The sequence below is a fragment of the Cetorhinus maximus genome, chromosome 8 (assembly GCF_964194155.1).
Source record: "Cetorhinus maximus chromosome 8, sCetMax3.hap1.1, whole genome shotgun sequence".
Classification (NCBI taxonomy): Eukaryota; Metazoa; Chordata; class Chondrichthyes; order Lamniformes; family Cetorhinidae; genus Cetorhinus; species Cetorhinus maximus.
The window spans coordinates 3220998-3242806 of NC_135886.1; the positions used below are offsets into that span (position 1 = coordinate 3220998).

General features: G+C 43.1%; 1 protein-coding gene across 1 annotated transcript; it reads left to right on the forward strand.

Moving 5' to 3' along the window:
• Positions 1-694: 694 nt before the first annotated feature.
• Positions 695-15396, forward strand: LOC144683367 (pepsin A-like). Its single transcript, XM_078546316.1, has 9 exons — positions 695-761; positions 1974-2133; positions 4692-4809; positions 6445-6563; positions 7856-8055; positions 8580-8699; positions 10874-11018; positions 12665-12763; positions 14037-15396. The coding sequence occupies exons 1-9, from the start codon at positions 706-708 to the stop codon at positions 14184-14186; spliced, it is 1167 nt and encodes a 388-aa protein (XP_078402442.1). The 5' UTR covers positions 695-705; the 3' UTR covers positions 14187-15396.
• Positions 15397-21809: the final 6413 nt, after the last annotated feature.

Sequence of the window (21809 nt, forward strand, 5' to 3'; positions counted from 1 at the left end):
GGAGCCTCTAACCATCACTATCCATAGCTCCAGGCTACAACATGCATGTAAAGTGTATGTTACCCCTGGTGTTCAGGCCAAAAGTCATCCCTCAATCAGCATCACAAAAATAGATTATCTGCTCATTCTCACATTTCTTTCTGGGAGCTTGCTGTGTACAAATTGACTGCGATGTTTTCTGTATTACGATAGTGAATATGCTTAAATGTACTTTATTGGCCGTAAAGCACTTTTGAGGCAAATTGGTGCTATAAAAATGCAGGCCTTTTTCTTTTACTTAACCTCTTATAAAGGAACCACCTGCCACCCAACTTCTTTATGCTTGAAAGATGTTCTAGGTTTCCATAATAGTAGAATGCTCCAAGTACTCAACGTGACCAACCAATGGTACAAGCTCAAACCGCAAGAATTAAAAGTGATCTTGTTTTTAAAATATACATGTGGCCTTCTTATCAGTTCTAAAGTCTTGCTTTTTAAACTTGACATATCAAATATCTAATTGTGAAAACATCAGCTGATTATTAAATAACATGTATAATCTGAGTGTGCCCTTCCATAAGGACATAGTTACAATGATAGCGGTGATATTTTTAACAATCTACATTATTTGACTTTTTGAACAATGAAATAGGCTGATACAGAATAGTATAAAAACACCCAGAGCATTCACAAATCTCACAGACGTCCTGACAAACGCCTGACAAGATGAAGTGGCTGCTCATTGCACTCGCCTGCATTCAGCTCTCTGAATGTTTAGTCAGGTAGGACAATAGGCAGTTCTGATGAAAGGTCAGGTATGTTCCATGCAACTGTCCGGAGTCTCAACGCTAGCTCAGAGTTGGAGACATTCGTGGAGAGTCACAGAGAGCAGGGGAATTTCACATTGGAAGTTGAAACTTTCCAGGCAATTCCCACTAGCTCAGCGCATGAGGACTTCTACAGAGTCCCGAAGTGCATCTTTGGTCGTATGTTCTGACTGTGACAATCCGGAGAATGGAAGATTTTGAACACTCATTTCTTGCATCTAAATTTATATTCTTATGTATTGTTTCTTTGTCCTGCATTTTCTAGAAACATTTTTACGCAAACAATTTTATTTCAGAATTCCGGCATCTGCAGTATTTTGATTTTATATTAGATCAGTGGGTGATGGTATTTGGTTCTCTTTCCTCTTAAACATTTCCAGATGAAATATTTCCCTATGCGTTGTTATGTTCTGTTAGATAATTCAACATATTTTTATCAACATACCTTTAATCTGGTGATTGTTTACCTGCTCTTGACAATCTCCTTCCAAGCATATTGCAGAGAATAATATAACATCAGCACGAAATAATCAAAACCGTCCTCAGCTTTGAATTGTATGACATGCACTTAACTAACAAATACAGCAACTTCATATTTTCTTGGTCAGTCTAAATTTTCTATACTTTCCCTTCCAGGTCTCACAAAGAAATCTTGACCCTTGCGCTGGGCTTTTGCAAACCCCTTCCCCAGATTGTGATCACTACTTGATCGCTGCCCCCAGCCCCTCCAATACCCCGCCCCCATCCACCCACCACACAATGCCTACCTGGCTTCCGGGGAGCATCCCTGCGGGCCCCTGGCAAAAGCTTCCTGCCTCCACAATGCTGCTGTTGGCCAGGAAGTGATTCCTGCTGGAGTTGAATAGCAGTCCGAGACTTCATTTGGAAATGAGGCCCAAGAGTTCGAATCTTTCCAGGCCTCGGCATGTGAGTTTGCCAACTCTCCACAGGTTCCCCCAATCCAATGCACTGAATCTACACCGAGTTATTGTTCCATATGCAAACATTACAGTTGACGAGCTGTTTTGAAGCAAGTATTTTGCAACTCTGATGTTTTTAACCGTTATTACAATGCTGGTTCACAACCTCTAGTTTGATTAAAAGGCCTAGACATGTTGTTCACAACGTTGATTCAATTATTACTGTGTGACCTGTTTATCATCACAGAGTTCCCTTGAGGAAAGATAAATCTACCCGCCAAGTCCTTCAAGAACGTGGGCTTCTCGAGGAATTTCTGAAGAACAACCATTACAATCCCTATTCCAAATATGCAGCGCCCTTCAACACCCAGTCCATGGCTACGGACCCTCTTATAAATTACCTTGACGTAAGTAATCTTTTTCATTTTTGCTGAAGCAAAAGGAACAAATTCAGGGGGAAATCTAGCGACAGCTTCATCAATTGCAGTGGGAGTCAAGACCATATAGGACATGACATATGATCATGTCATATGATATATAAGATCCTGAGGGGCCTTGACAGGGTGGATGTGGAGAGGATGTTTCCTCTTGTGCGGGAATCTAAGACTAGAGCCACTGTTTAAAAGTAGGGAGTCACCCATTTAGGACAGAGGTGAGGTGATTTTTTTCTCCCTCAGAGGGTTGTGAGTATTTGGAACTCTCTTTCTGAAGAGGCAGAGGAAGCAGAGTCTTTGAATATATTGAAGGCAGAAGTAGATGGACTCTTGGCAAGCAAGGGGGTGAAAGGTTATCGGGGGTAGGCAGGAATGTGGATTTGAGGTTACAGTCAGATCAGCCATGATCTTATTGAAAGGCAGAGCAGGCTTGAAGTGCCGAATGGCCTACTCCTGCTCCTAATTCGTATGTTCATATCTTATCAAAGGAAGCTTAGAGATTCAATGCTGCAAAGTATTAGCCCTAACTTCAGATCACAGCTCCCCATGTCAATAGGCCTCTATAGCTTTACACATGTTATTCGAAGCATTGGGTTTATTTTTACCTATTAAATTGGTGACCGGTTATACAGCTCTTCTAATTTTTGAATCTGCTGAAGGCAATGGAAATTAAAATTGGGACTATCAGTCAATGTTAAAATTATTGCCCCTTCCACTCAGCCACCCGACTACCACCACATTATGTGATAGTCAAGGCATGTGTCAATATAGAGAGACTCTCCATGCTCACAGAGCTTAGGTTATGTGTCATTATGGATAAAACACTACATTAATATAATTGAAATTAATAGTTGGCATTGTAAAAATTCCTAAAGAAAATAAGAAAAGTAGGTAAACAGCTTTTAATTTCTGTTGGAAGACGTCCTGCTTCTACAAGATAAGTGGTCTTTAATCTATATCTATATATTTCTCTCTAGAAATGGAAAATCAATGCAGTGGACATTAGTTTTCTTTAATATAACACCCCAGATGTAGAAGAACATTGATGAAGAATTTAGGTAGGGAGAGAATCGGCATAGATTGAGCAGGGGAGCACAAATCACAATGGAAGAGCTGATCTTTTCCGGGCTGTATCTTGGGGATGGAGGGAGGCGCGGGTGATAGGTTAGTGGGACGAAGAGGTTTGTGGGCAAAGAACATCAAAGAATTGGAGTAAAATGACCAAAAGAAGAGCCTTTAGGGCTGATTTTAATTCTCAGCAGGAAACCAGTGGGGATAGAGAGCAGTTCTGCATGAATTTTTGAATTGAGGGCCAGGCGAATTTGAACTGCTGGTTTACATTTAGATGATGCACAGCTTCTCAGCCATTTCTGGCAATAAGCAGCAGCAGGTTGGTGGCAGAGTATAAGGGGTTAATTCCAACTGTGTAATACATTAATCAGATACTGTAGACATTATCACAGAAAGTGATGTAATATCACATGATCTTATTCTCTCTCTTGTGCATCCTTGTGATAAGGTGTAGTCACAGTAAGATGTGTTGCAATAAAAGTCAGTGTTTTCCTTACTTCGTCAATCTCTCGAAATATTCTTTGTTAGCACAACAATGCCAACAATATTATATGGTGGCAGCGAATGAAAGAACAAATATGGCAGATTAATGAGAACAGAGTGGCAATATACGACTATATGGCTAGTGAAGATCACTCAGATAGGGTGGGGCGAGATAGAAGTGGTTTGGAAATGTGAATGAGGAAGCTGTCAGCTGGGAGGCAGTGTAGTTATGGCAAGGGCAAGAGATGTGAGCATTCAGGAACTTGGAAGCAAAAGTTCAGCTACAGAGCACTAAATTAATTAAAGCTTGTGAAGATGGCAATAGAGACATTTGAGAATTGGGTCCTTAAGGTGATGAAGGCATTGATGAGGGATTTTGTGCCTATGGGAGAGACAGGCCGGGTGAAGTGGGAACCATGAGCTGTCTTGGTGATAAGCATAAGAAAATCAGGTCAAAGTTGAGCATAACTCAAAGTTGTACACCCCCTGATTCAGCCTGGCTGGACAGTTGGGAAAGCTGAAAGATTTGAGTTAGATTTGACAGCATGAATCGAAGAAAGTCACTTTGCCAAATCCAAGGCCTGATGGTGGGCCTGTGGCTGCACAAGACAGCAACAGCCTGAAGTGGGCAATGGTGCCAGAGCAATGGGTTTCATTGGTGTACACATGCAAACTAACGCTGTGCTCATACAGAGGACCAAAACTGCCCCCATCCTCAATTACACAGGACTTTTTGTTCCTGTGACAGAGTGTCCAGGATTGCCAGATACAGCATAGGGAGGAAAATCAGGCAGATTCCTATACAGTTCACACAAAGGTCCTTCCAAACTCATTTGTTTCTATGAACTTCACCTAGACTCTCCAATACACCTCAACACAGGAATGGGAAAATCTCCCCAATGTGTCTACATGTACAGAAATGCAGAATTTAGTCAATTCTAACTTATCTTATTTCATGTGTTAAAATATTCCTACAGATGTCTTATTATGGAACAATCAGCATTGGAACCCCACCACAGAGCTTCACCGTCATCTTTGACACTGGTTCATCCAATCTTTGGATCGCATCAGTTTACTGCACCAGCCAATCATGCCGTAAGTTTTCATAGGGCAGAATTTAGCCCTTGTTGGGTGGGCTCAGCGGGGGCGGGTGGGAGAGGGCGGGAAGCCAGAGCCAAGTAAGGCTCACCCAGTGTGAAGTGTGAGTGGCAGTGCACAGCGCTGCCTGTGTGTGCCAGGGCAGGGACTGCGAGCACAAACTTCTCACATGTGCACGAGTGTGCGCTTGCAAATCTCGCTCAGGCACAGAGCTGCCTCAGGGAGATGAAGACTTTTCAGACAAATAAATAAAGGCACATAAAATGTGATAAAACATGTCCCCTCCTGTGACTCTGTCACACGAGCAGGGACATGTCATTAATTAAATTTGACAATTTTTATTTTATTTTCATTTGCTTTTGGAATCCTCATCCCGCCCATGGATGAAGTTTCCTAAAAAGTGCAAAGGCCGCTTGGCCTTTTCGCCTGCCCGCCAATCGTAAGAAACAGGGGTTGACCTAGGTGCAGTTGGACATCAGGCATCACAGGGCAATTGCAGATGAACTATAGTGTGTGTGAGGATGGTACAAGACTTGACAAGTGTGACATACAATGACAGCAGATCTCCTGGTAGGAATAGTAACAAGCAGCAGCAGCATGTCACCTACGAAGGATGCTTAATAAAAGAAACTAATGCTTCAATAAATGTTCTGGAATTATGTGACTCATGGGCATCCACCCAGAGAATTGAGTTTGAATACAGCACACGCAGGATCAGCCATAATCAACGCGTAGCATTTGCTCTTCTACAACAAAAGGCTGTGGCTTCAAGTCCCATTCCAGGGATTTGAACAGAAAAATCTGGCTGACACTCCAGTGCAGTCCTGAGGGAGTGCTGCAGTGTTGGAGGTGCCATCTTCTGGATGAGACTTAAAACGAGGCCTCATACGCCCTTCTCAGGCAGAAGTAAAAGATCACAGAGCAGTGTTCCAAAGAAGAGCAAGGGTGTTCTTCCCAGTGTGTTGTTCAATATTAAACCTTTAACCAAAACCACCAAAACAGATTATCAGGTCATTATCAGGTCATTACCATATTGCATTATGTGAGAGCTTGCTGTGTATAAATTGGCTGTTGTGTTTCCTACATTACAACAGTGACAACATTTCAAAAATACTTCATTGGTTGTAAAGCAATTTGGCATGTCCTGTGGTTGTGAAAGGCATTATATAAATGCAAGTCCTTTTTTCGCGTTGATGGGACAAAAGCGTCCTACATGAAATCAACTTGGCTAGTCTAAGTAGTTTCTTAGTGATCATGAACACACGGGATAACACTCCCCAAGTATGAAATTAATTGGCAATCTCACACAGAGAAGCCATATGATGACAGTGTCAAGAAATATAAAATGGTACAATAGCGCATTGCAGCAGAGTCCCATTGTTGGTATCTTTCCTCTACAGCTAACCCGTGTAACTTGACCCTGTGAGCTCTTGATGATAATGCTGGTTGCCTGATATGTAACGTGGTTCATTCACCAGCACCAATATCCCTCACGTAAATGAGTGTAAAATTCAACAGAAACAAATAGTACTACAAACGAAGAATTAGAAAAAATATTTTTGGTAGGATCTATGCTCGACCCAGTAGTGGAATAAAATAACCAAACCATTAAATTGAATACTATTTTTACAGAAAACCACAGGGAATTTGCACCAAGCAAATCATCAACTTATCAGGCAACAAACCAACCACTTTCCATTCAGTACGGTTCAGGCAGTATGACTGGGATCCTGGGCTATGACACAGTCACTGTAAGTACATTGTAACTTTTACCAATAATGTTATGACAAAACAGTGTCAAAATTCTTCAATTGCCCATTCAAGTGTGGGTTCGCTGAATATTAATATCTTCTACTATCAGATCCCAGTCTTCAGACCGACCAGAAACTTAACTGAACCAGCCACATGAATACTGTGGCTACAAGAGCAGGTCAGAGGCTGGGAATTCTGCAGTGAGTAACTCACCCCCTGACTCCCCAAAGCCTGTCTACCATCTACAAGGTGCAGGTCAGGAGTGTGATGGAATACTGTCCACTTGCCTGGATGAGCGCAGCTCCAGCAACACTCAAGAAACTGAAGCCTGTTTATCAGCTCCCCATTCGTCACCTTATACATTCACTCCCCGCACTACTGGTACACAGAGGCAATAATGCATACCATCTATAAGATGACCCTTTGCAACTCACCAAGGCTCCTTCAACAGCAACTTCCATACCCTCAACCTCTACCGTCCGCAGATGCATGGGAACATCATCACCTGCAGGTTCCCCTGTAAGTCACAGGCCATCCTGGCTTGAGCTACATCACTGTTCCTTCACTGTTGCTGGGTAAAAATCCTCCCTAACTCCCTCCCAAACTGCACTATGGGTGTACCTACACCACGAAGACTGCAGCAGCTCGGGAAGGCAGCTCAACACGAGCTTCTCAAAGGCAATTAGGGGTGTCCAATAAATGCTCGCCTTGCCAGCGATACCCATGAATAAAAAAGCAGAAAATTCCTTTTGTCCAGCAGTACTATGTCCTGTAACAAAGAGCTAAAAATCATTGGCCTATCATTTTCAACATTTATGAAATTGCAGATGATAACAAGGCTAATGAAGATGGTGGTCTCCGATGACATGAACATGATAAACTACAGGAGGATTTCAATAGCTTCAAGGATGTTACCAACAGTTTTTTTTAATTCTAATATCTTTCAGGGTTCGAGTCTCACACTCACCCGGGACCCCAGGTGGGGTACACATGCACTGTTTGCTACACAGCCAAAGATACATCAGGTTCCTGTGAGGTTAGGGGTTTTCAGAAGCAGCTGTGGATTTTCTACCCTTATATCAATAAAAGCTGCTGCTCAGTTAAAATTGAATTTTGTAGCTTTGTAAAGTGTCAGTCCAAGGAAAACCAACCATCCCATCATGTTAGACTTTCTCATTACTGTTGTATTCATTAAATTAAACCCATGTGTGAACTGGCTAACAATATGGTTTATTGATGATTCTCTTCAGAATAATTCTTCAGAACAAGTTAACTTTCCTCTTTCTTCTAGGTATCAAGCATAAGTGTCAGATGGCAGGAATTTGGGTTAAGTCAGACTGAACCTGGACGCTCATTCGCCAATTCTCTATTTGATGGGATCCTGGGGCTGGCCTATCCAAGCATTGCATCATCTGGCGTCACACCCGTGTTTGATAACATGATGTCTCAGGACCTAGTGAGTCAGGATCTGTTTGCTTTTTACCTGACCAGGTAGGTTTTCTGACCTTACAGGTACTTCCATCTCAGTAGCACCCTGCATGGTATGGGGGATTTACTTAAGGTCACAACAGAACATTCTTTCTTTAAAGCTGATGAGTACAATGGTCTTTCCCTACCCTTCTTTGCATTTTTCCAGTGACCCTAATGAACCGTTAACATATCAGGCAGCCTCTTCGTCTTCTAGCAAGGTTCTGAGCATGTCCAACTCGATCCCAGTGGGCAAATTCAACTCCTTTCCAGTTATAGATGGGAACTGGATAATTGCAATCTCGTTCAGGGAATTTGGAGAGAACAATGTTGAATTCCAACCAACACAGTGTAGATCAAGTGTGTGTTTTCTTTTCTTTAGGAAAATATTGACTTTGTTCTGATTCTCAATGGTTAATGATACCACATTGTGCGACCTCGAAAGAAAAGATGTCGCTGCTCAGGATTTTCGGAAGTTCCGTTTATGCTCATTTCAATGTCAGACAGGCCTTTGTAGAAATTAACATTCTAGTTGAATTGTTTTACAGACAGCCTGGTGGGTTCGGAAGTGAAGTTGTATTTGGTGGAGTCGATCCAAGCCACTACACAGGTCAAATTAACTGGGTGCCCGTCACTCAACAAACCTACTGGCAAATCAGCTTGGACAGGTAAATGACCAATCCATTTTACAACTAGCATAGATTCTGTAACAATCACATTGCACTCAACATTGCCAATCATGTCTTTGATGTGGAAATGTAAGAGTAGTTGTCGAGTTACTGTGTAACAGCATTCAGCATTCAGGAAAAAACACAGGGAACGAGCCAACTAATGGACAACTTCCACATCACAATTAGACCATTGTTTAAATCCAGCCTGAGCAAGCAAAATCTTAATGCATCTAAGGGTAAACTTATTGCAGAACGTTACAAAACCGCACTCTCTCAGAGACCTTGGCGAATCATGTGCCAATTATTGAACCGGCATGATTTGCTGCCCATTAAAATGAATCGATTAACAGTAAGGAACAGGGAATTGGGTCTGCTGCCTATTCATGTGTGAGGGTACAAACTGTCAGGAAAATATCCTGGTGTTTTCTACAGTCAGCTGCTGGTCCCTGCTGCCATGTTATAACCCAGGTGACAAAGTTTAAGCTGAACCCCTCACAAGAATGTAAACAATGGGCTGAATGATGGGGTCCGGCCGGCAGGTGAGCAGGAGGTGGGCGGGAGGTGGTGGGAAGGGGCGCGTAAAATTGCTGCCTTTCCCGGCACCCACCTACCCACCCCCAAACCCACCGTAATTTTACACATCAGTGGAGGCAGTGGGTAACCCACCCACCCTTGGGCCAATTGAAATCCTCATTAAGGGCCTCTTTCCACCTCACTGCAAATTTTCCCAGGGCGGGCGGAGGTCTGAGTGAAGTTTGAAGGTCGCCAGGTCCCACTCCTCAGGCTATTGGAAGGGAAGGGGTGACGGGTGGCATTCCTCCTTTACCAGCTGCTTGGGTCCATGGGGGGGGGGTGGGGTTCCCCCTAAAATCAGATGCCACCTCACCCCACCACCCGCAAACCAAACACTCTCAGGTTTCCTCCCTCCTCCATTCTGCGCACTCCAGCCCCCATTTCCCCTCATCACTGGGGCCACCTATCCTAGCCCCCCCAAAACCCAGGCAACGTGTCTCCCCTTCTAGCCCCATTGCTGATCTCCACTTGGAACTAGATGCAGTCCCAGCAGTGACCACTGCTCCCGATGGCCATTTGATTGGCTACCAGTTCTTGGGAGGCAAGCCTATAGCGGAGGAGGGGGGGTGCGGTGAGGGGGTGGAACTCTTGCCCTGAGTCATTTAACACCCCTCCGAGGGTTAAATGCCTGCGGGGTAACCGGTCGGACCAGAGGGCAGGTTCACCATTGACTTTATCACCAAATCGGAAAATTCTGCCCAATGTCTCAGGAGACCAACCCTGATGTTTTATTTAATTTTAGATTCACTTGCCTGGTTCAGCTCTGCTCATGTTTCATGAATAAGTTAGGTTGGGGGCTAAAAAGGCAGTCACTTGCAATTCCAAACACTTCACAGCAGCGATACCATACCAGATTTCAGATGGAGCCACATAAGAGAGGATTGTCCTCTGAGGAGTGATTGAGTAGACTGGGCTGATACCTCCTAGAGTTTGGCAGATGGAGAGGTGGGCCAGGGTTTTGTGTGCCCACTATGGTGGGATCTGTATCGGGGTTGCGGCAAACCAGCCAAAATCCCAATGATTTTCGGCGGGACCGGACAATCCTGGCAGCAGGCGGGGCTGGAAAATCCTGCCCGTGATGTCATTGGAACATCTAAAATTTTTAAGGGGCTTGGCAGAGTAGATGCTAGGCAGATGTTTCTGTACTTCTAGAAAGTACAAAATTAGAGGTTAATGCCTCAGAATAAGTAGTCGGCCAAATTGGACTGGAAGAGAAATTTCTTCATTCGAAGAGTGGAGAATCTTTGGAGTTAACCCAGAGAGTTGCATATGCTCAGTCATTGGGTATATTGAAGAGAGAGATTGGTAGGTTTTTGTATACTAAGAGAATTATGGTTGTGGGGATAGTGTGAGAAGGTGGAATTGTGGTCAAAGATTTGTTATGATCTTACTGAATGGCTGAGCAGTTACGAAGGGTAGTACTGCCTACTCCTGCTCCTATTTTTTATGGTCTTATGTCATTGTAAGGAGGTGGGACAGGTGATCAAAACCTTGGTCAAAAAGGTAGAGTTTCAGGAGTAGGTTAAAGGGGGCGAGAGAAGTAGAGGTTTAGGGAGGGAATGGGTTCAATTAATTCTAACCGCCTTTTCCTCTTTCAGAGTGTCAATCAATGGGGAACTTGTGGCCTGTAGTGAAGGCTGTCAGGCCATCGTTGACACTGGTACTTCTCTGCTCACTGGCCCCAGTTATTACATCAGCACTATCCAGCAATACATCGGTGCAACTCAAGGTTACGCTGGCCTGGTAAGCTTCCATGGAACACATCAGCTTTTATAATCAACCAAAGGAGATTCTATTGATGTACTTTTCATTTTGTAGCATTTATAAGATGATGCTTTATTTAATAGTTTAATTTTTTTGAAAAAGTTTGAAAACCTAAATACATATATTGTCTTTTCTCTTCCATTATTCCTTAGTATCACAGAACACTCTTTAGAGGCAAAATAGGGGGAGAACGGGTAATGATATGGATTTGCCTCCTGCCTTTCACTTTCACATTTGCATTTGAAGGTAGCCTACACTAAAGGGATAAAAATTTCCAGCCTTTGCTGTAAGGACCCTATGTGAAAGGAGTTTTGGCAGTCTGGATCAAATTCCTTAATGGATATTGCATCTCAGTGCAAGCCTTGCTCTAATTTACCAATAATTGGTAAGTTATAAGTAAATTGTAAATTATAAATCTGGGAGGCCACAGGATATTTGGTGTGTGCCACATTAGTGCAGTATTTGCTGCTCTACTGAGGTTAGGGCTCAGGCACCTTGTTGGGGTAGAGTAGAGGGGCTTTTAACTCTGCTCTTCCTGCCCATGGAGCGCTTGGATGCTGACAGGTACCTGAAAATCTCCCATTTCCCAACACTAACATCTCTCATCTCAATAAGCATGACTATTAACTTCAAAGATTTACAGTGGTGCCCTGGTATCCAACTTCCGTAGATAGCTGCAAGCTCCAAAAGGATTTCAGTTTAACACCCATTGAAATGAATACATAGGACAAAGGTCCATAGAATTTCCACTGTAAGGCAGAGGAAGTATAACAGTAAGGCTACAAATTTGGCTGGTCCCCATTTGGTGCTCAGGACCTTGTGAATGTGGATCTTCCAGCAATTTCAAACCGGAACATTGATATAGGAGGATTGGGAAGAGAGATGGAGATTCACCATGCTAGGGGTCCATTTGCATCCAGTAATTCCACCCTCGCAAATGGATCGGCAATGCTAGGACACCAGGAGAAACCAATCTGGTAAATGATGGGTGTGAATCCCACCTTGTGACCTGGTTGGTAGCCTGCCTGTTCCACTGCAGGAAGCCATGTGGTAAAAGATAGAACTGAACCTTACCATTACAAACTTTACAAGCTTCTGTTTATAGAACTAAACATGCTTAAACATTATAAACATGCACCTCAACACCCGACAACCTCAGTTTCAGTCTCCTCCTATATATAGGAGCACAAGTGAATTCCCCAGTTTATAGCCACCACCTGAATACATTGAATTCATTATTTTACAATTAACATTGAAACCCTAAAGAAAGTTTTCTATATGGAGGCGGTGAGGTTGGGTTTCCCAGCGCCTCGTCCTTCAGAAGCCTAGCAACTAAGAGCTAATTTTCCAGTCTTCAGGGCCAAGTAGGATTCATCGACAAACCCTTAGTGGTCAGGTTTCCTGTCAATAGGTTGCAGGGAGTTCCCACAACCTCAGCAAGTTCACTAACAGGAGCATCTCAGCACGTGTGCTGCAATGTAAACCACACCTACTTTTAAACATGACCAACTGCACGTCCAATAATGGCATCTCTGATTTTACAAGCTATACAAATATTTCTTGTAAGTGCTTCTCCGAGAACACTCTGCTCACAATCATTATCAAATACTTTGCCTGTTTTACAGTCCTCCATCAACTGTAACAATTTGCCCTCCATGCCTGATGTAGTCTTCACAATCAATGGAATTGACTATCCCCTTACTCCATCTGAATACACACTCCAGGTATGTTATTGGGTGAATTTGATAAACCTGAGTTTGAATAGCTTGGCTGTGTTCTCTGACTTCAGTATCCAGTAAAATTGCTTGTCAGCTCACTTCAAGAGAAATTAAGCAGAAAATGAATGAAAATGTACAAAATGATAGGGTGAAGTAAATATATTACAGTTAGTGAAAACAATAATTGTTCATATCAATTAATAATGCAAGGGAGGATCTTTTGTTCATGAATTCTTTGGAGATGGGTGTCATTGTCAAGGCCGGCACTTATTGCCCCATCCTCAATTGCCCTTGGGAAGGTGGTGGTGAGCTGCTTTCTTTAACCACTGCAGCACCTATTGTGAATGTATTCCCACAGTGTTGTTGGGAAAGGAGTTCCAAGATTTTGATCCAGCAGCGATGAAGGAATGGTGATATATGTCCGAGCCAGATGGCATGTGACTTGGAGGTGATAGTGTTCTCATGCATCTGCTACTCTTGTCCTTCTAGATGGCCGAGGTTTCAGCTTTGAATCGTCTTATTGAAGATGACTTGACAAGTTGCTGCAGTAAATCTTGTAGATGGTGCACACTGCAGTCATGGTGCGCTGGTGGTGGAGGGAGTGAGTGCCTAAGGGGGTGGTTGGGCTATCAATCATGTGGACTGCTTTGTCCCAGTTGGTGTCCAACTGTGTTGTCACAACTGCACCCATAAACGTGTAGTGTAGAATTGTATCTGCAGCACAGCAGTGGACCAGAGACTGATGGACCAAATGATTTACATTTGTCTTTGCTCCATTAAATAGAAACATCAGCCAATTTTATTTCAGCCCATTATCCCTGTGTGAGACACAATGTTTCTCAATTATCCAGTTTTGAATTGTCAGTGATTAAACATAATTCACCCATTATTAAGTTTCACCAAATCTTCACTCTCGATGGTGAAACATTGCCAATTTATTTATTTTTCTAGTGTTTCTAATAGAACTTTATTTTCTCATGGCATTATATAATTTCTTGACAAGCTATTTGACAACTGTGCTCTGAAATTTGTTTCCTCCTTTAATTTGCAAAGTTAGTGGGTGATAATTGACTGGTAAAGTTGGTTACGGCTGACAAAGCAGAATCAAGAGCAGAGATAAATTGTTTTCAGTTCATTAGTTTGATTTGAGTAAACATAGAGTAATGACAAAAGAGCATGGCAGGTATTTTCATTTTTTATTACTATACTTACACAAGGATCAGTATTTGCTATGAAGTAGTTCTGGGGAACTAACTCTCACACTTTGCATTCCTTCCAGTTCCAAGGTGAATGCATAAGTGGATTTGATGGCATGTATCTTCCAAGCTCTTCTGGAGGGCTCTGGATTCTGGGAGATGTCTTCATTGGACCATATTATTCCATCTTTGACAGAGGAAACAACCGTATGGGCTTCGCCAAATCTACCTAATTTAATCTTCCAGGATTTAACTTAAAGCACATTCTGATCCCATTTTGAGGTTTTGCTCATTCATTGGCAATGATTGAAGCAGTGGGCCATAAGGTAACACAAGGTGAAAACCTAGGAAGCCTCCAGTTCATGAGTGCTCAAGGTCATCTGATTATGCATGAGATGCAGCAAGGAGGAACTTTAAAATAAAGTCAATGAGCTGGAACCTTTTAATTACATCTGGACGAATCCTCACCACACTGACCCACACTTTCAACAAAATGGCTTGACAAATTGTGCTTTAAATGGTTAATCTTGCAAAGTCAACCTTGGATGATAAACCGCTTTGTGGATACACTAAGATTTTCCTTCTACTTTCAGTAGCCCATAATCCTAAATGAAGACCTGCCTGTGCTTTGGATTAATTGCTATGTACATTAGATCGTATGTACAATGATCTATTCCGGAGCCTTAAACTGTCGAAATGTTTTGCCTTAATCTAGGCTTGTGCATGGAAAGCACGCTAGATGAAGTTAGTAAAACACATTACAGAATCATAGAGCGCAGAAGGAGGCCATTCAGCCCCTTTGTGCACCTGCTCTCTGGATGAGCAATTCCCTTAGTGCCATTCTCCCGCCTTCTCCCTGTGACCTCGCCCATGCTTCCTTCTCAGATAACAGTCTGCTTCCCATTTGAATGCTTCAATTGAACATTCCCCCATCACAGTCTCAGGCAGTGCATTCCAGATATTACCACTTCGGCATAAAGAAGTTTTTTCTCATGTTGCTTTTGTTTCTTTTGCCAATTACTTTAACCTGAGCCCTCTCGCTCTCGATCCTTTCACATGTGGGGACAGTTTCTCCCTATCTACTCTGTCCAGACCATCATGACTTTAAATGCGTAATGTATGAAATGTCTCTGTCCATTATGAACAGAAGTGTGAGCCATTCTTAAAGTAGTAGATGAAGCATCTCCACATGTTCTCATGGCCTTTACCTACACAGATTGCTTGGTAAATTGGCACATGCCATTGCCCATCATTATAGAACCTGCTGGTTTACTGCCTAAGTCGAACTTGTGACAATTATCACCATTGTGAATTTTACTAAGATCATGCAGAGAGGTTGCATCTTGTTGGTGAACGCCAGGCTTGTTTTTCTGTTTACTGAGAATCTTTTATTTCTTTATTAGCAAATATAATGACAATAAACTTTGACGCATTGCAAGCTTATTGTCCGTTGTTAATGTTTTTGCTCGATCTGATGGTGGGCCGCACTTCACTTCAGTTACAAACGCATTAGTTCTCGGGCCTCGTCTGAATAATGTGAGTTTGTCCCACCTCATTTTCACATGTAAGGAGCTTATCACTTGTTTTAAGTGACCACCAGGAATAGCTGAATAAATGGCCAGTCCCAATATCAGGCGGCACATTTATTCAGACCCCCTTGGGGCACAGAATGTTAGTGGCTGAAATTAGTCCTCTTTGCATCCATTTTTTGCCTGTAAAGTGGATGTAATGTGGCCCAATTTCTATTCTCATGAGTCTAAAGTCACCTGTTCCTCTGCAACATTTCTACGCTTAGCATGTTATGTCTCAAAATGCTTCAAGGCTGTATCCCAATATACTGTTTGTTCAAAAAATGATCTAATTTGCATTCGAATTCATCCTTTTTGTCATGCTATGACATCATGATGACCCACAGTCCCATCCCTCGGTTTGGTGAAGGTTGCAGGTCATGCACAAGCTGCACACAGTGACCATTGGAACATAGGACTTAGCAGCATGAGTCGGCCATTCTGCCTTTTGAGCCTGTTACTCCGTTCAATAAGATCATGGCTGATCTGGTTGTGGCCTCAACTCCACATATTTCCCGTCTGCCCTCCATAACCCTTGATTCCCTTGTCTATTAAAGAATAGAATAAATTCTTTAGCCTTGAATAAATTCAATGACGCAGCCTTGAATAAATTCAATGACGCAGGCTCCACAGCTCTCTGGGGAAGAGAATTCCACAGACTAATGACCCTCTGAGAGGAAAAATTTCTCCTCATTTCAGCCTTAAAAGGCAAACCCCCTATTCTTAAACTGTGTCCCCTAGTTCTGGTCTCCCCCAGAAGTGGAAACATTCTCCCAGTATCAAATCCCCTCAGGATCTTATTTCTTTCAATAAGATCACCTCTCGTTCCTCTAGACTGCAATGGGTATAGGCCCAACCTGTTCAACTTTTCTTCATAGGATAAGCCCTTCATCCCAGGAATGAACCAAGTGAACCTTCTATGCATTCTTGGAATGCAATCATATCTTTATTTAAATAAGGAGATCAAAACTGTTGACAGCATTTCAGAAACAAAAACAAAAGATGCTGGAATAACTCAGCAGGTCTGTCAGCATGTATGGGGAGAAAGATACAGTTAATATTTCGAGTCCGTATGACTTTTCTTCAGAGCTAAAGGGAAGTGGAAATGTGGTGAAATATATACAGTTTAAGGGGGGTGGAACAGGTGAAGCTGGATTGAAGGCCAGCGATAGTTGGAGGCAAAGGAGAGATTGCAAAAGATGGCATTAACAAGCATTCCAGATGTTGTCTCACTGATGTCCTCTACAACTGCAGTAAAACTTCCCGACTTTTATATTCCATTCCCTTTGCAATAAACACCAACAATCCATGTGCCTTCCTCATCACTTGCTCTACCTGCACACTAACTTGTTGTGATTCATGTACCAGGACACCCAGACTCCTCTCTACCATTGAGTTATGCAATTTCCCTCCATTTAAATAGTATACTGCTTCTCTATTCTTCCTGCCAAAGTGAACAAGTTCACATTTCCTACATTATACTCCATCTGCCATTTGTTTTGCCTACTCACTTAACCTGTGTATATCCCTTTGCAGACTCTCTACCTCCTCTTGATAACTTACTTTCCTACCTATCTTGGAAATTTGCAGATTTAGCTCTCCTATATTTGGTCCCTTCATCTAAATCATTGATGTAGATTGAAAAAGTTTCAGGCCCCAGCCTGTGGCCCTCCTGTCAAACTGAAAAAGACACATTTGTCCCTACTCTCTGCTTCTTGTTCACAAACTAATCATTTATCCATGGTAATATGTTACCCCCTATACCATGTGCTGTTATCTTGTGTAGTGACTTTTGATGTGGCACCTTATCAAATGCCTTTTGGAAATCCAAGTACACCAAATCTACAGGTTCCCTGTTATCCACCTTGCTTATTACTTACTCAAAATAAACTCTAATAGATTAGTTAAACATGATTTCCCTTTCACATCTCATGTTGACTCTACCTGATCAGATTATGATTGTCTAAGTATCCTGTTACAGCCTTGTTAATAATGGCTTCCTGCACTTTCTGTATGACAGATGTTAGACTAACTGGACTGTAGTTCCCTGCTGTCTGTCTCCCTCCTTTCTTGAAAAAAGTTGCTCTGCTTTTTAATTTAGCTCCGAGCTGCTCATAATCCCGAAGCTGAACCTCTTTCCTAGCCCTATCAATGCTGTTGGTACCAATGTGGATCACGCCAGCTGGATCTTCCCCTCCTCACTACAAGTTCCTCTCCAGCCCGCAGCATACGTCCCGAACCCTGGCACTGGGCAGGCAACACAGCTGTCTGGAATACCGCTCTTGGCTGCAGAGAGCTGTGTCAATCCCCCTGACTACACAGTCCCTAATTACGCTCAATTTTTCACTGCCCGTCCAACCTTCCAGTTGGCAGGCGGGCAAAAAGGCCAAGTGGCCTTTGGATTTTTTAGGAAACCTCATCCACGGGCAGGATCAGATTTACAGCAGCAAATAAAAATGTTTAAATTTCATTCATCACATGACCTCGCCCATGTGACAGAGTCACATAAAGGGACATGTTTTTTAACATTTTAAAATTCTTTATTTTTAATTTTTAAAATCTTCATCTCTCTGAGGCAGCTCTGTGCCTCGGGGCGCACTTCCTGTGCACACTAGTGCGCATGCGCAAAGTTCCCCGCTCGCCCTCCTCCCCTCCCCCCCCGACACAGGCAGCGCTGAGCACTGCAGCACGCGTTTCATGCCGGGTGGGCCTTAATTGTCCACCCAATGTGAAATCACAGTCACGGCCCGATCGCACGGGGCAGTGGGCTTCCCGACCACTCCCACTCGCCCTCGCTGAGCCCGTCCGACGAGGGCAAAATCTTGCCCATAGGAACATAGAAAATAGGAGCAGGAGTAGGCCATTCAGCCCATCGAGCCTGCTCCACTATTCATTATGATCATGGCTGATCATCCAACTCAATCACCTGCTCCTGCTTTCTCCCCATACCCTTTGATCCCTTTCAACCCAAGAGATGTATCTAACTCCTTTTTGAAAACATACAATGTTTTGGTCTCAACTACTTTCTGTGGTAGTGAATTCCACAGGCTCACCACTCTCTGGGTGAAGAAATTTCTCCTCATCTCAGCCCTAAGTGGTCTCCCCCATATCCTCAGACTGTGACCCCTGGTTCTGGACACCCGCACCATCGGGAATATCCTTCCTGCATCTACCCTGTCTAGTCCTGTTAGAATTTTACAGCTTTCTATGAGATCCCCCCTCATTCTTCTGAACTCCAACGAATATAATCTTAATCGACTCAATCTCTCCTCATATGTCAGTCCCACCATCCCAGGAATCAGTCGGGTCAACCTTTGCTGCACTCCCTCTATAGCAGGTACACCCTTCATCAGATAAGGAGACCAAAACAGCACACAATATTCCAGGTGTGGTCTCACCAAGGCACTGTACAATTACAGCAAGATATCCCTGTTCCTATATTTGAATCCTCTGGCTATGAATGCCAACATACCCTTTGCCTTCTTTACCGCCTGCTGCACCTGCATGCTTACCTTCAGCAACTGGTGTACAAGGACACCCAGGTCTCGTTACACATTCCCCTCGCTCAATTTATAGCCATTCAGATAATAATCTGCCTTCCTGTTTTTGCTACCAAAATGGATAACTTCACATTTATCCACATTATACTGCATCTGCCATGCATTTGCCCACTCACTCAGCTTGTCCAAATCACACTGAAGCATCTTTGCATCCTCCTCACAGCTCACCCTCCCACCCAGCTTTGTGTCATCTGCAAATTTGGAGATATTACATTTAATTCCCTCATCTAAATCATTAATATGTTTTGTGAATAACTGGTGTCCCAGAACCGATCCCTGCAGTACCCCACTAGTCACCTCCTGCCATTCGGGAAAAGATCCGTTTATTCAATTCTTTGTTTCCTGTCTGCCAACCAGTTTTCTATCCATCTCAATATACTACCCCCATGCATTTTAATTTTACACGCCAATCTCTTATGTGGGATTTTGTCGAAAGCCTTCTGAAAGTCCAAATAAACCACATCCACTGGCTCCCCCTCATCAACTCTACTAGTTACATCCTCGAAAAATTCCAGTAGATTTGTCAAGCATGATTTCCCTTTCATAAATCCATGCTGACTCTGTCCGATTCTGCCACTGTTTTCCACGTGCTCAGCTATTAAACCTTTTATAATCGACTCGAGAATTTTCCCCACTACCGACGTCAGGCTGACTGATCTATAATTCCCTGTTTTCTCTCTGCCTCCCTTTTTAAATAATGGTGTTATATTAGCTACCCTCCAATCTGTAGGAACTGTTCCAGAGTCTATAGAATCTTGGAAGATGACCACCAATGCATCCATATGTATGTATTATATAAGTATGTATTTAGTTGGTCAGCCATTTCATTGTTCCCCATTATAAATTCCCCTGTTTCTGGCTGTAAGGGGCCTACATTTGTCGTCACCAAACTTTTTCTCTTCACATACCTATAGAAACTTTTATAGTCAGTTTTTAAGTTCGCTGCAATCTTACTCTCGTAGTCTATTTTCCCCTTCTTAATCAATCCTTTGGTCCTCCTTTGCTGAATTCTAAACTGCTCCCAATCCTCAGGTCTGTTGTTTTTTCTGGCCAATTTGTATGCATCTAATACTATCTCTAATTTCCCTTGTATGCCATGGTTTGGCCACCTTTCCTGTTTTACTTTTGCGCCAGAAAGGAATAAACAATTGTTGCAGTTCACCCATGCGCTCTTTGAATGTTTGCCATTGCCTATCCACCGTCATCCCTTTAAGTAACATTCCCCAATCCATCATAGCCAACTCACGCCTCATACTGTCGTAGTTTCCTTTATTAAGATTCAGGACCCAAGTCTCAGAATCAACTATGTCACCCTCCATCTTGATGAAAAATTCTATCATATTATGGTCGCTCATCCCCAAGGGGCCTCGCACAACTAGATTGCCAATTATTCCTTTCTCATTACACAATACTCAGTCAAGGATGGCCTGTTTTCTCGTTGGTTCCTCAATGTATTGGTCCAGAAAAGCATCCAGGAATTCCTCCTCCACGGTATTGTCACTAATTTGATTTGCCCAATCTATATGCATATTAAAGTCATCCACAATTACAGATGTTCCTTTATTACATGCCATTCCCAACATCACCACTACAGTTTGGGGTCTATATACAACGCCCACTAACGTTTTTTGCTCCTTAGAGTTTCTCACCTCTACCCATACAGATTCCACATCATCGGAACTAATATCTTCCCTCACTATTGCGTTAATTTCCTCTTTAACCAGTAATGCAACTCCACCGCCTTTTCCTTTTTGTCTGTCCTTCCTAAATACTGAATACCCCTGGATGTTCAGTTCCCATCCCTGGTCACCCTGCAGCCATGTCTCCGTAATCCTGACTATATCATACCTGTTTACATCTATTTGCGCGGTTAATTCATCCACTTTATTGCGAATGCTCCTCGCATTAAGGCACAAAACCTTAAGGCTTGTCTTTTTAACATTACTTGTCCCGTTCCCACTATTTTTCACTGAGGCCCTGTTTGATTCTTGCCCTTGATTTCTCTGGCTATCACTTTTCTTATTCCCCTTTCTGTCTTTTGTTCTTGTCTTTGATTCCCCTTCCTCTGACTCCTTGCATAGGTTCCCATCCCCCTGCCATTTTAGTTTAAACCCTCCCCAACCACTCTAGCAAATATTCCCCCTAGGACATCAGTCCCGGTCCTGCCCAGGTGTAACCCGTCCAATTTGTACTGGTCACACCTTCCCTAGAACCGGTCCCAATGCCCGAGGAAACTGAAACCCTCCCCCTCACACCATCTCTTCAGCCACGTATTCATCCGATATATCCTGCTATTTCTACTCTGACTGGAACGTGGAACTGGTAGTAATCCTGAGATCACTACCTTTGAGGTCCTACTTTTCAACTTACTTCCTAACTCCCTATATTCTGCTTTTAGGACCTCATTACTTTTTTTTACCTATGCACCAATGTGTACCACGACTACTGACTGTTCACCCACCCCCTTCAGAATGTCCTCTAGCTTCTCTGAGACATCCTTGACCCTAGCACCAGGGAGGCAACATAACATCCTGGAGTCTCGTTTGCAGCCACAGGAACGCCGATCTATTCCCCTTACAATTGAATCCCCTATAACTATTGCATTCCCACACTTTTTACTCCTCCCCTGTGCAGCAGAGCCAACCGCAGTGCAATGAATTTGGCTGCTGCTGCTTTCTCCTGAGAGGCCATTCCCCCCAGCAGTATCTAAAGTGGTATATCTGTTTCG

Coding starts and splice junctions, on each gene's coding strand:
- LOC144683367 (XM_078546316.1), top strand. CDS start 706: ATGAAGTGGCTGCTCATTGCACTCGCCTGCATTCAGCTCTCTGAATGT. Junction 6,564..7,855: donor TGGGCTATGACACAGTCACT/GTAAGTACATTG, acceptor TCTTTCTTCTAG/GTATCAAGCATAAGTGTCAG. Junction 8,700..10,873: donor TGGCAAATCAGCTTGGACAG/GTAAATGACCAA, acceptor TTCCTCTTTCAG/AGTGTCAATCAATGGGGAAC.